The 17487-nt window shown below is 43.5% G+C and overlaps 1 protein-coding gene across 1 annotated transcript in view; it reads left to right on the forward strand.

Moving 5' to 3' along the window:
- prepl (prolyl endopeptidase like) overlaps positions 1–17487 on the forward strand; it is a 70092-nt gene that overhangs the window by 12718 nt on the left and 39887 nt on the right. The window contains exons 5-6 of the mRNA XM_078557184.1: positions 1772–1898; positions 2187–2403. Coding sequence (XP_078413310.1) covers positions 1772–1898; positions 2187–2403 — 344 coding nt within the window. The remainder of the gene's footprint in view (positions 1–1771; positions 1899–2186; positions 2404–17487) is intronic.

Here is a 17487-nt window from a genome sequence, read left to right on the forward strand (position 1 = left end):
ATATTTATCCCTCATCACTAATTAACTGGTCATTTAACCAACATCACTAATTAACTGGTCATTTTCACATTGCTGTTTGTGGGACTTTGCTGTGCATAAATGGGCATTCACGTTTCGTACATTACTACAGTGACTATAAAAGTAATTCATTGGTTGTAAAGTAGTTTGGGACATTCTGAGGTCATGAAAGTTGTTATATAAATGCAGGTCTTTCTTTCCTTAATGTTAATCATACTCCCCCTCTCTTTTTCCCTATCCCTGCAATTTTTGCTCCTTCAAATATTTATTTTGTGGTTTGAAAGATAATAGAGGTCTGCACATATAGTCTAATTCAGGACTATTTCACTATGTGCTCATTACTAGTTGAAAATTATGATTCTATTTAAATCTTATTGAGACCCATGTACCCTCTAAGCAACATAGCTTGCAGCAACCCAGTAGTTGCCACACACAAGTCACCCCATTTAAGATACCATCGCGCAAAATAATTTGCGTACTTATATTAATAGGCCGCATAAAAAATGAGGGGCTGTTGATTGGGACACTGGTGATTTTTCTGAAGTGAGGAAGACGAGGTATTTTTAATACATTCCTGAGATGTGTGCATCACTGACAGGGTCAGCATTTATTGCCCACCTAGTTGCCCTGAACTGAGTGGATTACCAGGCTGCATTAGAGGACAGTTGTCAGAGACATAGGCATGGCAATGAAATTATTGAAACAGATTTAGTATATAGAGGTGGATCACCTGTTGAGGAATGGGCGTTGAAGTGGAGGTGAGGTAATTATGGAGCAGGCCAGCAAAGGCACCAGTCTCAAAGCAGGTGATGGGCCAGCTGGAGACTGGAGACATTTGAAATGGAGGTGATAGTTTTATTCAGTGACAGACTGGGAAAGTGGTGTGTGTTGGATCCAGCAAGGGAATGTAAACAAGGATGAGATGTGGAAGCTGATAGAGATGAACATGTCTGTGAATTAGATGTGTAAGACAGTGAGGTCATGTGTTGTGGTGAGGTCGAGGGGTGGGGGTGTTTTGAAGGAGAGTGATTGCAAAAACAGAGCAGAGAATACAGAGGATGTGGCTCCAAGTGAAAGTTCAAATCTCCAACGGTAGCATCATGCATTGCCGAGTCTAAATGAGGCTAAAGGAGAGGAGAATTCAGTAAAGAAGGTAGCTGCAAGTTGAGGGTGTGATAGATAATGAAGGTCTGAAAGAAGGGGTAGAACTGGTGGTAAAGAATAAGGTGCCTGGGGACTAGGAGCTGTTTAAGGGAGATGAATAGCCAAGATGGAACTTAAAGTCAGTTGCCACAGTAAACCATGGCAATTTGACAAACGATATGAAGCAAAAAGTAGCTGGCCATTACAGCCTTTACAACAGAGAAGGAGTCATATCAGGAGACAGATCGATCAGGCCCAACATGTCAATGTACCCCTTCAGAATGAGAGCATGAATGGAGAAGCAATCCATTGTTGCAAGACTTACAGAAATGTTAGAGTTAATATTTGACTGAAACAGAATGCAAGAAATGACAGTCATTGTACAGTTTGCTGTGTTGATGTTTCTGTTTAACCAGTTAATCCAGGGTGCGGACCTGCATCTGAATCCAGCCCTCTAATACTTCACTTTGGGCTTGTGAGGTCTGTAATAATAGACTCCAGTACCATACAGTTAAAACACTTTATTTTATTCATACTTTTAAAATGTACTGTCTTTGCAAATATACTTTCTTGACTTTAAAGCCAGTTAGCAACATGTTGTTTGTTTCAGAATGGGGCACAGACAATAGTCTGTTTTACACCAATTTAGAGAAACTTCAGTCCCATCATGTTTTCAGGCTTCTACTGGAAGACACAAGAGCAATATCTGAGATGGTTTACAAAGAAAATGACCCAAGGTAATATTAGGGTGGAACAAAAAATGCCAGTCAGATTACTGTTTTGGACATGACTTTTCATCAGATGCTGTTGAGTCTATTGTGCATTTTCTGTCTATTCAAGACTTTCAGTATTTGCACATTTCTTTTTACATAATAATGCAACATGTTTGAACAGGCTAGTAACTATTATATAGTGGAATTATATTCCTTGGTTCCTAAAATAACTTAAATACTAATCTGATTTAATCTGAATCACGAGCAATTTGTTTAAAGAGTTCCTTCTGTTCTTTCTGTCAATGTTTCAAGGTTTTTTGTGGAACTGACCTGCACCAAGGATGGGAGATTCATCACCATCAACAGTAACAGTAAGAATAGCTCAGAGGTCTGGTTACTTGATCGTTTGTATGCACTAGGTAGCCCTAAGATTGTGCAAGACCGAGTCCCTGGAGTAATTTACCATGTGGAACATTGGAGAAATCAGCTGTACATTCTGACCAATTTTGGTGCAACAAAAGAATACAGAGTAAGTTTTTTTTTAAAAGTTGAACACCATCTCACTACCAGACAGCCTGTGGCGTGTAATTAAAAGGTGATCTGACAGCAACTATGTTAATACATTGGTCTGCTCACTTTAGGACCTGATGAACTCTGTTCCCAATTCCAACTAACATTTGTATTCTGTTATCCCTGGATTTCGCTGGGTCCAACAGGATCTTCTCTGGGTGGGGGCAAAGGAAAAAAGGAAGCTCACCTTGAAATTATTAGAGTGTGGCTCCTGGTGAGTTAAACACAAGGCAATGTTAACAACAAATGAAGTAAGGAATTTCTTTATCTTCATGTGTTCTTTAAACACATGAAATAGATTTCCAAATAGGATTTCCAGGCAAATAGCTGGAAATCAAGACATATTTGGATGCAATGATGAAAATACACAGTCTTTCTGGATAACTGAGTTAAGACTTCCTTATCTATAACTAATGACCAATAGGGTTAGTTGAAGGCTCAACCTGCCTGTCCTCCCAAGCAAACATGAGTTTAGAAGGAAGAATAAAAACAAAACAATTTCAAAAAAAGCTGTTAAAATGAAACAATTAAAGCATGAATGTAGTTATGAATTTGTCCAGTGACCATTGAATTACTTCTGACAGAGATGCTCATTAGGTTGAGGTTCACACAAATAAAAGGTAATGAACAGGTTTTATCCCTTAAGGCTTGTGTTGTTTATTCTATAAAATAACAACTTACAAAACAGCAGTGTCAATTTGGCTGAGTGGTAATCAACTGAGTTAGAAGATTGTAGGCTTAAGCCCCACTCCAGAACCTGAGCATACAATCACAAGCAAACCCTGGCGTGTTTGCCTGCAGGCTTTCAAAGGCACTCAGTGCCTGATTGAGGGACCTAGCATTGGAGGGGGTGCTGCTGAAAGCACCCCCGCCCTTGCTGCAAACCCCCAGCCCCCACAACCACCTGCCCCATGACCCCCATTCCCTGCCATCACACATCGGTGCCGGGATCCCTCCTCGATCCAAGACCTTGGGTGGTTGTAGTAATGCCAGAAGCAACCACCTCCCCATGGCACTGCTGAGTACGAAAGAGTTGCCAGCATCTGATTCATCAGCAGCTCTTGGTGGGCGTGACTTTCACCCTAGGGTCCTTGATCGCGGGAGAAAGGCCCACCATTGGCCTATTAGGTGCCTGAGTGGCACAAGATGCGGCGGGACCCCTCAAAAAGCGACAACGCAGATGTCTTGCGAATCTTCAGCCAGTGGCCGGGACCCCCATCTCTTCCAGAAGATTTCACCCTTTTGGATAAAATGTTACACACAGTCCTGCCTGACTGGGTGGACACAAAAGATCTTATGGCACTGATGGAAAAAGAGCAGGGGAGTGCTCCTAGTGTTGTTGCCCAAACTTATCCTTCAACCAACCTGACTAAAACAGATAGTCTGGCCTTTTTTCTGATTTCTGTTTGTGGGATCTACATGCAAATTGGCTAATGCGTTTCCTTACATTTCAACAATGACCACACTTCAAAATTATTTCATTGATAGTAATGCACTTTGGGTGCTATGTGGACACAGGCTTATTTTGTTTTTCTAGCAGACAGAAAAGAATCAAACAGAAAGTTATAGATGAGATAAGTGTGGAACCAGGTTGCAAAGGTGTATTCTAGAACGTTTGAGAGGAAAGGAAGGTTGGAGATGGCGTAGTGGTCTAGATGGGTTACTTAACGTTGCAGATGGTGATGGCAGTTTTGATGGGGACAGATGGCAAGCAGTAAAAAAAAAATTACAATATCATCTAGCATTGTGGTGAGGAAAGGTAGTTGGTCAAGTGTTAGGAAGAAAGGTGATTGGGGAGCATGATCTGGGCCTCAGCAATCCACCCCTGCCAAACATCTAATCCCTAGGCCGACCCCCACTCTATTAACAATCCTCAAAAAACCTCAAGCTGCAGCACCCCAAGTCCAACCAAGTTCCACTAAACCAAGTGCAAACTTCAAGACTACCAAGCCCAGAACCTTACTTGATATAAGTCAGTGCTTTCCCCATTTCCCATATTTGCGACATACCTGCTGCCTTCCTAGAACTGTTAGTACCTTCGCATCATGTTGTGCCCTATCACTGGCTTTAAAAAGTTAAGACATAAAGCCAAGCATATAATAATAATTATTAACAATTTCCTTGAAAAACACTTCACTTGAACGTGAAAATACTGCTAGTGTTCCTTTCTTACTTTGTAATAAAATGGTAGTGACACTGATATATACGGCAAAACATTTTTATAAAATGCGCCCTCCAACTCATCATGAATAGTAACACGGAAGATCTGTCAATATGAAAAAATACATCTATTTGCAAAGTGAACCAATCAAAAAACAGTTAAACTAAGTGACTTGTTCTTGAGTTTACTTAACAATATAAAGTTAAGACTTTATTGTCTTCTCTGGTTGCAGCAAAATAATGCACTACATTTATTTATTTTTTATTCGTTCATGGGATGTGAGTGTCTCTGGGTAAGATGGCATTTATTGCCCATCCCTAATTGCCCTTGAGAAGGTGGTGGTGGTGTGGTGCCTTCTTGAACCGCTGCAGTCCATGTGGTGTAGGTACACCCACCGTGCTGTTACGGAGGGAGTTCCAGGATTTTGGCCCAGTGACAGTGAAGGAATAGTGATGTATTTCCAAGGCAGGATGGTGAGTGGCTTGGAGGGGAGCTTCCAGGTGATGGTGTTCCCTTGTGTCTGCTGCCTTTGTCCTTCTAGATGGTGGTGGTCATGGGTTTGGAAGGTGCTGTCTAAGGATCCTTGATGAGTTTCTGCAGTGCATCTAGTAGATGGTGCACACTGCTGCCACTGTGCATCAGTGGTGGAGGGAGTGAATGTTTGTGGATAGGGTGCCAATCAAGTGGCTGCTTTGTCCTTGAGGGTGTCAAGCTTCTTGAGTATTGTTGGAGCTGCACTCAACCAGGCAAGTGGAGAGTATTCCATCACACTCCTGACTTGTGCCTTGTGGATGGCGGACAGGCTTCGGGGTGTCAGGAGGTAAGTTACATGCTGCAGGATTCCTAACCTGAATTGCTCTTGTAGCCACAGTATTTATATGGCTAGCCTAGTTCATTTTCTGGTCAATGGTAATCTACAGGATGTTGATAGTGGAGGATTCAATAATGTTAATGCCATTGAATGTCAAGGGGCAATGGTTAGATTCACTCTTGTTGGAGATGATCATTGCCTGGCACTTGTGTGGCATGAATTTTATTTGCCACTTGTCAGCCCAAGTCTGGATATTATCCAGATCTTGCTGCATCTGGACATGGACTGCTTCAGTATCTGAGGTGTCGCGAATGGTGCTGAACATTGTGCAGTCATCAGTGGACATCCCCACTTCTGACCTTATGATGGAAGGAAGGTCATTGATGAAGCAGCTGATGATTGTAGGGCCGAGGACAGTACCCTGAGGAACTCCTGCAGTGATGTCCTGGAGCGGAGATGATTGACCTCCAACAACCACAACCATCTTCCTTGTTCTGTTGGATTGACCTCCAACAAGTGGACAGTTTTCCCCCTGATTCCCATTGATCCCAGGGATCCTAGATGCCACACCTGGTCAAGTGCTGCCTTGATGTCAAGGGCAACCACTCTCACCTCAGCTCTTTTGTCCATGTTTGAACCGATGCTGTAATGAAGTCAGGAGCTAAGTGGCCCTGGCAGAACCAAACTGAGCATCAGTAAGCAGTTTATTGCTAAGCAAGTGCCGCTTGATAGCACTATTGGTGACACCTTCCACCACTTTACTGATGATCGAGAGTAGACTGATGGGGCAATAGTTGGCCGGGTTGGATTTAGAAACATAGAAACTAAGAGCCATTCGGCCCTTAGAGCCTGCTCCGCCATTCATTATGTTCATGGTTGATCATCCAACTCAATAGCCTGCTCCCGCTTTCTCCCCATACCCTTTGATCCCTTTCGCCCCAAGAGCTAAAGCTAACTCCTTCTTGAAAGCATACAATGTTTTCATCTCAACTACTTTCTGTGGTAACGAATTCCACAGGCTCACCACTCTCTGGGTGGAGAAATTTCTCCTCATCTCAGTCCTAAATGGTCTACCCCGTATCCTCAGACTGTGACCCCTGGTTCTGGACTCCCCCACCATTGGGAACATCCTTCCTGCATCTACCCTGTCTAGCCCTGTTAAAATTTTATAGGTTTCTATGAGATCCCCCTTCAATCTTCTGAACTCCAGCAAATATAATCCTAATCGACTCAATCTCTCCTCATATGTCAGTCCCAACATCCCAGGAATCAGTCGGGTAAACCTTTGCTGCACTCCCTCTATAGCAAGTACATCCTTCCTCAGATAAGGAGACCAAAACTGCACACAATATTCCAGGTGTGGTCTCACCAAGGCCCTGTACAATTGCAGCAAGACACCCCTGTTCCTATACTCGAATCCTCTGGCTATGAAGGCCAACATACGATTTGCCTTCTTTACCACCTGCTGCACCTGCATGCTTACCTTCAACGACTTGTGTACAAGGACACCCACGTCTCGTTGCATATTTCCCTCTCTCAATTTGTAGCCATTCAGATAATAACCTGCCTTCCTGTTTTTGCTACCAAAATGGACAACCTCACATTTATCCACATTATACTGCATCTGCCATGCATTTGCCCACTCATTCAGCTTGTCCAAATCACACTGAAGCATCTCTGCATCCTCCTCACAGCTCACCCTCCCACCCAGTTTTGTGTCATCTGCAAATTTGGAGATATTGCATTTAATTCCCTCATCTAAATCATTAATATATATTGTGAATAACTGGGGTCCCAGCACCGATCCCTGTGGTACCCCACTAGTCACTGCCTGCCATTCGGAAAAAGACGCGTTTATTCCTACTCTTTCTTTCCTGTCTGCCAACCAGTTTTCTATCCATCTCAGTACACTACCCCCAATCCCATGCGCTTTAATTTTACACACCAATCTCTTATGTGGGACTTTGTCGAAAGCCTTCTGAAAGTCCTAATAAACCACATCCACTGGCTCCCCCTAATCAACTCTACTAGTTACATCCTTGAAAAATTCCAGTAGATTTGTCAAACATGATTTCCCTTTCATAAATCCATGCTGACTCTGTCCGATTCTGCCACTGTTTTCCACGTGCTCAGCTATTAAATCTTTCGTAATGGACTCTAGAATTTCCCTTGTAAGCCATGGTTTGACCACCTTTCCTGTTTTACTTTTGCACTAGACAGGAATAAACAATTGTTGCAGTTCACCCATGCGCTCTTTGAATGTTTGCCATTGCTTATCCACCGACATCCCTCTAAGTAACGTTTCCCAATCCATCATAGCCCACTCGCGCCTCATACCATCGTAGTTTCCTCTATTAAGATTCAGGACCCAAGCCTCAGAATCAACTACGTCACTCTCCATCTTGATGAAGAATTCTATCATATTATGGTCGCTCATTCCCAACGGGCCTCACACAACTAGATTGCCAATTATTCCTTTCTCATTACACAATACCCAGTCGAGGGTGGCCGGTTCTCTCGTTGGTTCCTCAATGTATTGATCCAGAAAAACATCCCGTATACACTCCAGGAATTCCTCCTCTACAGTATTGTTACTAATTTGATTTGCCCAATCTATATGCATATTAAAGTCACCCATAATTACAGATGTTCCTTTATTACATGTGTCTCTAATTTCCTGTTTAATGCCATTCCCAATGTCACCACTATAGTTTGGGGGTCTATATGCAACCTCCGCTAACGTTTTTTGCCCCTTAGTGTTTCTCAGCTCTACCCATACAGATTCCATATCGTCGGAGCTAATATTTTTCCTCACGATTGCATTAATTTCTTCTTTAACCAGCAATGCAACTCCGCCGCCTTTTCCTTTTTGTCAGTCCTTCCTAAATACTGAATACCCCTGGATGTTCAGTTCCCAACCCTGGTCACCCTGCAGCCATGTCTCTGTAATCCCGACTGTTTCATACCTGTTTACATTTATTTGCGCGGTTAATTCATCCACTTTATTGCGAATGTTCCTTGCATTAAGGCACAAAGCCTTAAGGCTTGTCTTTTTAACATTACTTGTCCCGTTCCCACTATTTTTCACTGAGGCCCTGGTTGATTCTTGCCCTTGATTTCTCTGACTATCACTTTTCTTATTCCACTTTCTGTCTTTTGTTCTTGTCTTTGATTCCCCTTCCTCTGACTCCTTGCATAGGTTCCCACCCCCCTGTCATTTTAGTTTAAACCCTCCCCAACCAAGGGAGGTACCGGAGGACTGGAGAAATGCAAACGTGGTTCCATTGTTTAAAAAGGGATCAAATGAAATGCCAAACAATTATAGGCCAGTTAGTCTTACATCGGTGGTGAGTAAATTAGTAGAATCAATCCTGAGAGATCGGATTAACCGTCATGTGGAAAGGCATGGACTATCAGAGATGGTCAGCATGGATTTGTTAAAGGAAGGTCTTGCCTCACAAATTTGACTGAATTCTTTGAGGAAGTGACAAGAAGGGTTGATGAAGGTAGTGCAATGGATGTTGTGTACATGGATTTTAGCAAGGCATTTGACAAGGTTCCACATGGCAGACTGGTAAGGAAAGTAAAAGCCCATGGGATTCAGTGTAATGTGGCAAACTGGATGAAAGGTTGGCTTTGTAACAGGAAACAAAGGGTAATGGTCGATGGATGTCCTAGCGAATGAAAAGTTGTCTCAAGTGGTGTTCCACAAGGCTCAGTGTTGGGACCCTTGCTGTTTGTGTTATATATTAACGATTTGGACCTGAACGTGGGGGGCACGATTGGGAAATTTGCAGATGACACGAAGACTGGCCGAGTAGTGGATAGTGTAGAGGATAGCCATAATCTCCAAAACAATATAGATGGGTTGGTGGAGCGGGCAGTAAAGTGGCAGATGGATTTTAACATAGAGAAGTGTGAGGTCATACATTTAGGGAGGTCAAATAGTTACAGGGATTACAAAATAAATGGAAATATACTAAGAGTAGATGAAGTGAGAGATCTTGGCAGAGGTATAGAATATAAAAATAAGGATATAATGTTGGAATTGTATAAAACACTGGTGAGGCCACAACTGGAATATTGTGTCCAGTTCTGGTCACCACATTACAGGAAGGACGTAATAGCTCTGGAGCGAGTGCAGAGGAGTTTTACAAGGATGTTGCCAGGGTTGGAAAAGTGTAGCTATGAGGAGAGATCGGATAGGTTGGGGTTATTTTCCTTAAAACAAAGAAGGCTGAGAGGTGACTTGATTGAGGTGTACAAAATTATGAGGGGAATAGATAGAGTGGACAGGATAAAATTGTTTCCCTTAGTGGAGAATTCTAGAACCAGGGGATTCAAGATAAGTGGCAGAAGGTGTAGGGGGGACATGAGGAAGAACTTTTTTACGCAGAGGGTAGTGGGTGTCTGGAATTCGCTGCCCAAGTTGGTGGTAGAGGCAGAAACTTTAAACTCTTTTAAAAAGTACCTGGATCTGCACCTTAAGTGCTGTAAGCTGCAGGGCTATGGGCCGGGTGCAGGAAGGTGGGATTAGAAAGGGCACCTGGATGTCCTCGGGCTGGCATGGATAAGATGGGCCGAATGGCCTCCTTCTGTGCTGTAACTTTTCTATGACTCTATGGTTCTAACCACTATAGCAAATGTTCCCCCTAGGATATCAGTCCCAGTCCTGCCCAGGTATAACCCGTCCAGTTTGTACTGGTCCCACCTCCCCCAGAACCAGTCCCAATGCCCCAGGAATCTGAACCCTCCCCTTCACACCATCTCTTCAGCCACATATTCATCCAATATATCCTGCTATTTCTACTCTGACTGGCCTGAGATCACTCCCTTTGAGGTCCTACTTTTCAACTTACTTCCTAATTCCCTATATTCTGCTTTTAGGACCTCATCCCTTTTTTTACCTATGTCGTTTGTACCTATGTGTAACTCGACCACTGACTGTTCACCCTCCCCCTTCAGAATGTCCTGTAGCTGCTCTGAGACATCCTTGACCTTAGCACCAGGGAGGCAACATACCACCCTGGAGTTTCGTTTGCGACCACAGAAACGCTTATCTATTCCCCCTACAATCGAATCCCCTATAACTATTGCATTCACACACTTTTACTCCTCCCCTGTGCAGCAGAGCCAACCGCAGTGCAACAAATTTGTCCTGCTTTTTGAGTACAGGTCAAACATGGGCAATTTTCCACATTGCTTGGTAGATGCCAGTGTTGTAGCTGTACTGGAACAGCTTGACAAGGGCAAGTTCTGGAGCACAAGTCTTCAGTACTATTGCTGAAGCCTCAATTAGATTATATAAAACTGCTCTGCTTATGCAATGTTGCTGTGTTCATTGTGTTTTCATTTATTCATTCTTGGAATGTGACCGGGCTGGAGTTTGACATGCTGAGGCCCTAAGCTATGTCAAGCTTAAGAGGCCCTATGGCATTACCAAAAAAAAGCGTATTATCCTAACGGAAAGGACAATGAAAATTGAAGTATTAAAGCTTTATATTTACATACAGACATAGGCAAGGCGCAACAAAAAAACTAATAATCTAACTAAAACATATATCTTGCCTATTTGCATTATGAAATACTTACAGATTTCTTAATTAGCTTGCATGAAAACTTTTAATCTACAGCAACACAAGAGCAATTATACAGATCAGCACTTACTAAATGGAAGCAGCAATACAACCTGCACAAAACTTAAAATATTGTTTTCATGATTTTTGGGCAGCAAAGTCACTGATGATGTCCTCAAATGATAAGCTACAAAGTTTATCATTTTCACTGCACGAAATGCTTGGTGCAGACAGCTTTTCCAGCAGCATTGTTGTCCGCAGTTCATTCTTGCTGTTTTCCAGCTACAAAAATGACCTTTCTCCTGAGCAGTTTGTCACCAATATACTCAAAAAGAGCTGCAATATTGCTTCTATATTAGGGAAATTTGATACAGGTCCTAGTGGCATTCAAACTGCTAGTTTGAACTACCTATTCTAAGTTGATTTTAGATTAATGGTGACTACTGGGGCCCAGGATCAGAGGCCTAATGTTTCAGCTTCAACTCAGCAGAGAGAGCGAGTTCCAGTTGATTTTTAAACAGTGTAGTTTGAATCTCTATTTTAACTTGCTTTCAGATTAATGGTAAATAAGAGAAATATTTTACAGATTGATAAATTAAAGACCACCAGGAAATTTAAAAACAAATTGAAAAACTAATTAAATAAAACAGAGATGCAGGGCCAGGCGATGTGTTATAGCTGCATGATGTGGGAGCTGTTGGACCCCATTGTGGTTCCTAGTGACCACATCTGTAGCAAATGTTGGTTGCTCGAGGGACTCCGGCTCAGAGTTGATGAGCTGGAATCTGAGCTTTGGACACTGCGGCACATCAGGGAGGGGGAGAGTTACCTGGACGCTGTGTTTCAGGAGACAGTCACACCCCTTAGATTAACTACCTTAAATTCGGCCAGTGGTCAGGGACAGGAGGGTGTGACTATGAGTGAGGCAGGTAGAGGGATCCAGGAAGTAGCACTGCAGGAGCCTCAGCCCTTGCCCTTATCCAACAGGTTCAAGATTATTGCTCCCTGTGTGGACGAGAGCTGGGACTGTAGGGAGGATGAGCAAACTGACCATAGCACTGTGGTACAGGGAGCCATTCAAGTGAGGCGGGAAAAGAGAAATGTAGTTGTAATCGGGGATTGTATAGTTAGGGGAATAGATACTGTTCTCTATAGCCAGGATCGAGAGTCCCGAAGGTTATGTTGCCTACCTGGTGCCAGGGTTAAAGATATCTCATCTGGGCTGCAGAGGAACTTGGAGTAGGAGGGGAAAGATCCAGTTGTCGTGGTCCACATAGGTACCAACGATATAGGTTAGAACGAGGAAAGAGGTTCTGCTGTGGGAATACAAGCAGCTAGAGGCTAAATTAAAAAGCAGAACCAAAAAGGTAATAATCTCCGGATTACTACCTGAGCCACGAGTTAATTGGCACAGGGTCACTAAGATTAAAGAGGTAAATGCGTGGCTCAAAGATTGGTGTGGGAGAAATGGGTTTGAATTCATGGGACATTGGCACCAGTACTGGGGAAAGAGGGAGCTATTCCATTCGGGTGGTCTCCACTTGAATCAGGCTGGGACCAGTGTCCTGGCGAATCGCATAACTAGGGTTGTAGATAGGGCTTTAAACTAAATAGTGGGGGGAGGGTTCAGTTGCATGGAAATATAAAAAAATCAAAGTTTAAGGAGAGGGTAAGAGTGCAGGTTAGTGACGAGGCTGATTGTTACCAAAAAGTGAAAGGAAGGGACAGAGTGTGTGAACGCCATATAGCACCAAAGAATCATATAAGAGTAGGGAAAATTGACAATAGGGCAAACTTAAAGGCTTTGTATCTGAATGCGCGAAGCTTTGTATCTGAATAAAACTAATGAGTTAACAGCACAAATAGAGATAAATTTGGTGGCGATTACTGAGACGTGGTTACAGGGAGAACAGGTATGGGAGTTGAATATCCAAGGGTACTCAGTGTTTCAGAAGGATAGGCAGGAAGGGAAAGGAGGTGGTGTAGCTTTGTTAGTAAAGGAAGAGATCAGTGCTATAGTGAGGAATGATATAGGCACTGGAGAGCAAGACGTAGAGTCAGTCTGGGTAGAAATAAGAAATAGCAAGGGAAAGAAGTCCCTGGTGGGTGTAATCTATAGGTCCCCAAACAGTAGTTCAGCAGTAGGGCACAGTATAAACCAGGAAATACTGGGAACATGTAAGAAAGGCATGACAGTCAATGCATATAGACTGGACTAATCAAATTGGCAAGGGTAGCCTTGAGGGAGAGTTCATAGAGTGTATTAGAGATTGTTTCTTGGAGCAATATGTTCTGGAACCAACCAGGGAGCAGGCTTTTCTGGATTTGGTTTTGTGTAATGAGATGGGATTAATTAATGATCTCAAAGTAAAGGATCCTCTAGGGAGGAGTGATCATAGCATGCTAGAATTTCAAGTTCAGTTTGAGAGCGAGAAACTTGAGTCCCACACTAGTGTTCTGGAGTTAAACAAAGGTAACTACGTAGGCATGAGGGCAGACTTGGCCCTAGTGGACTGGACAGGAAGACTACAAGGTAGGACAGTTGATGAACAGTGGCAGATATTTAATGAGATATTCAATTCCTCCCAAGTAAAATATATTCCAAAGAGGAAGAAAGATGGTAACAGGGGAAAAAGCATCCATGGCTAAGCAAGGAAGTTAAAGATAACATTAAGGCAAAAACTAAGGCATACCAAATTGTAAAGGTCAGTGGCAGGCTGGAAGATTGGGAAACTTTTAAAGATCAACAAAAAAGGTTACTAAAAAATTAATAAAGAAAGCAAAGGTAAATTATGAAAGAAAACTAGCGCAAAATATAAAAACTGATAGCAAAAGCTTCTACAAGTATATAAAAGGAAAGAGAGTAGCTAAAGTGAATGTTGGACCCTTGGAGGATGAGATTGGGGAGTTAATAATGGGGAACGCAGAAATGGCAGAGACGCTTAATCAATATTTTGCCTCAGTTTTCACGGTGGAGGACACTAGTACCACCCAAATAGTAACAGGTAGAGCAGAGGGTATAGAGAAGGAGGAACTTAGAACAATCACCTTCACTTTGGCTTCATTATAAAAATGTCTCATTTTGTGCAATGGCATTAGCGCACTTCATGCTTTCAATAGGGTATAGGCCTGGGAGTCGTGTGTGGCACAGAGGAAGGACTGCAAATTTTATTTCAGAGGTTGGACCTTAACTTAAGGGTGACAAAAGCATCTCATCAGGAAAGACCATTAATGTGTCGTACCCTTTGCCATCACCTTGACTCCTTGATTTGGATGCCTAGCTGAAAGTCCTCTGAATCAAGGCCTCCCTGCCTCCTATAAGGATCCTCACATCAGCATCGTGCTCCTCACCCTGGGGCTCCTCCTCAGACCCAGCACTTGAGTCGTCCTCTGCGGCCTGTACAGCAGGATCACTGTCTTCATCCTCCAATGGGTCCCCCCTTAACAGAGCCAGATTGTGCAGTGCACAGCAGACATCAACAATAAGGGAAACGCACACTGGAGTGCGTCTGAGGAATTGGTAATACAAAGTAGGGAGATAGTGGACAAATTAAACTGGTATTTTGTTTCTGTCTTCACTATAGAAGACGCAAGTAACATATCGGAAATAGCTGTAAATCAGGAAATGGAAGGGAGGGAGGAACTCAAGAAAATCACAATCACAAGGGAAGTGGTATTGAGCAAATTGCTGGGACCGTGGGCTGACAAACCCCCAGGTCCGGATGGACATTATCCTAAGATCTTGAAAGAAGTGACTAGTGAGATAGTTGGTACACCTGGAGTATTGTGTACAGTACTGGTCTCCTTATTTAAAGAAAGATGTAAATGCGTTAGAAGCAGTTCAGAGAAGGTTTGCTAGACTATTACAAGGAATGGATGGGTTGTTTTATGAGGAAAGGCTGGATAGGTTAGGCTTGTATCCACTGGAATTTAGAAGAGTAAGAGGTGACTTAATTGAAACCTTTAAGATCATGAAGGGCTTTGACAGGGTGGATGTGGAGAGGATGTTTCTTCTTGTGGGAGAATCTAGAACTAGGGGTCACTGTTTAGAAACAAGGGGTCACTCATTTAAGACAGAGATAAGAATTTTTTTCTCTCAGAATATTGTGAGTCTTTGGAACTCTCTTCTTCAAAAGGCGGTGGAAGAAGAGTCTGAATATTTTTAAGGCAGAGCTAAATAGATTCTTGATTAGCAAGGGGATGAAAGGCTATCAGGGTAGGCAGGAATGTGGGATTGAGGTTACATTCAGATCAGCCATGATCTTATTGAATAGCGGAGCAGGCTCGAGGGGCTGAGTGGCCTACTCCTGCTCCTAGTTTGTATATTCGTATGTCCCCCTGAGCGGTCCAGAAGCAGAACCTCATCTTGTGCAGGCCTATGGTCCTCTCGATTACTGCCCTTGTGGAGGTATGACTGCGATTATAGCTCTCCTTGGCTTCTGTCCCCAGGTGTCTCAATGGGGTCATGAGCCACCTTTTCAGCAGATACCCTTTGTTCCCCAGGAGCCAACGATCCAAGCTAGCTGGAGCAACGAAAAACCCTGGCACCTGTGCGTGATGGAGGATGTAAGCATCATGACAGCTTCCAGGAAACCTGGCACAAACCTACAAAATCTAACTGTTGTGGTCACACACAATCTGCAGTTAAGGGAGTGGAAGCCGTTTCTGATGACCAAGGCACCCGGCTCCCCCGCTGGCGCCTTTATGGGCGCATTTTTAAAAATTCACTCATGGTATGTGGGCTTCAATGGCTGGGCTAGCATTTATTGCCCATCCCTAGTTGCCCTTGAGAAAGTGGTGGTGAGCTGCATTCTTGAACTGCTGCAGGCCATTTGGTGTAGGTACATCCACACTGCTGTTAGGGAGGGAGTTCCAGGATTTTGACCCAGCGACCGTGAAGGAACGGCAATATATTTCCAAGTCAGGATGGTGAGTGACTTGGAGGGGAACTTCCAGGTAGTGGTGTTCCCATCTATCTGCTGCCATTGTCCTTCTAGATGGTAGTGGTCATGGGTTTGGAAGGTTCTATCTAAGGAGCCTTGGTGAATTTCTGCAGTGCATCTTGTAGATGGTACACATTGCTGCCACTGTGCGTTGGTGGTGGAGGGAGTGAATGTTTGTGGATGTGGTGCCAATAAAGCAGGCTGCTTTGTCCTGGACAGTGTCAAGCTTCTTAAGTGTTGTGGAAGCTGCACTCATCCAAGCAAGTGGGGAGTATTCCATCACACTCCTGACTTGTGCCTTGTAGATGGTGGACAGGCTTTGGGGAGTCAGAAGGTGAGTTACATGCCACAGGATTCCTAGCCTCTGACCTGCTCTTGTAGCCACAGTATTTATATGGCTAGTCCAGTTCAGTTTCTGATCAATGGTAACCCCCAGGATGTTGATAGTTGGGGATTCAGTGATGGTACTGCCATTGAACGTCAAGGGAAGATGGTTAGATTCTCTCTTGCTGGAGATGGTCATTGCCTGACACTTGTGTGGCACGAGTGTTACTTGCCACTTGTCAGCCCAAGCCTGGATATTGTTTGCTTCAGTATCTGAGGAGTCACGAATGGTGCTGAACATCATGCAATCATCAGCGAACACCCTCACTTCTGACCTTCTGATGGAAGAAAGGTCATTGATGAAGCAGCTAAAGATAGTTGGGCCGAGGACACTACCCTGAGGAACTCCTGCAGTGATGTCCTGGAGCTGAGATGACTGACTTTGAACAACCACAGCCATCTTCCTTTGTGCTAGGTATAACTCCAAGCAATGGAAAGTTTCCCTCCTGATTCCCATTGACTCCAGTTTTGCTAGGACTCCTTGATGCCACACTAGTTCAAATGTGGCCTTGATGTCAAGGGCAGTCACTCTCACCTTACCTCTAGAGTTCAGCTCTTTTGTCCATGTTTGAACCAAGGCTTTGATGAGGTCAGGAGCTGAGTGAGCCTGGCGGAACTCAAACTGGGCGTTAGTGAGCAGGTTCTTGCTAAGCAAGTGCCACTTGATAGCACTGTTGTTGACTCCGTTACTTTACTGATGATCAAGAGTAGTCTGATAGGATGGTAATTGGCCATGAAGCGGGAGTTCAGTCACCATCCTCGTGTTCAATTATCAGACAAGGCTCAAGTTCTTTTATTCACCAGTTTATTCGAGCATATGGAAGGGGGCCCATACGTATCATCCTTAGATCACGCACGAGTTCCACCAAGTAACTACGTGTCAGGGTTCTTATACATTTCTGGAGATTCAGCTTAATTTAATTAACACGAGTCATGATTACATTGAAATTCACCAATCAACTATTTACACAAAAGGTATACTGCCCTATTACAGTGAGACATGTTTTTTTTAAACAGATTAACAGCTTGCCCTTCCCCTATTTACACAGTTTCACACTGAACAAAGCATATTTTGTGACTGATCAAGGACACCCACTCTGCCTGGTTCTGTTGACAGCTGCGTCTTGCTTCTTTACCACACATGACTACTCGACCTTGTGTATGCTTA

This window comes from Cetorhinus maximus, chromosome 14 (assembly GCF_964194155.1).
Source record: "Cetorhinus maximus chromosome 14, sCetMax3.hap1.1, whole genome shotgun sequence".
Classification (NCBI taxonomy): Eukaryota; Metazoa; Chordata; class Chondrichthyes; order Lamniformes; family Cetorhinidae; genus Cetorhinus; species Cetorhinus maximus.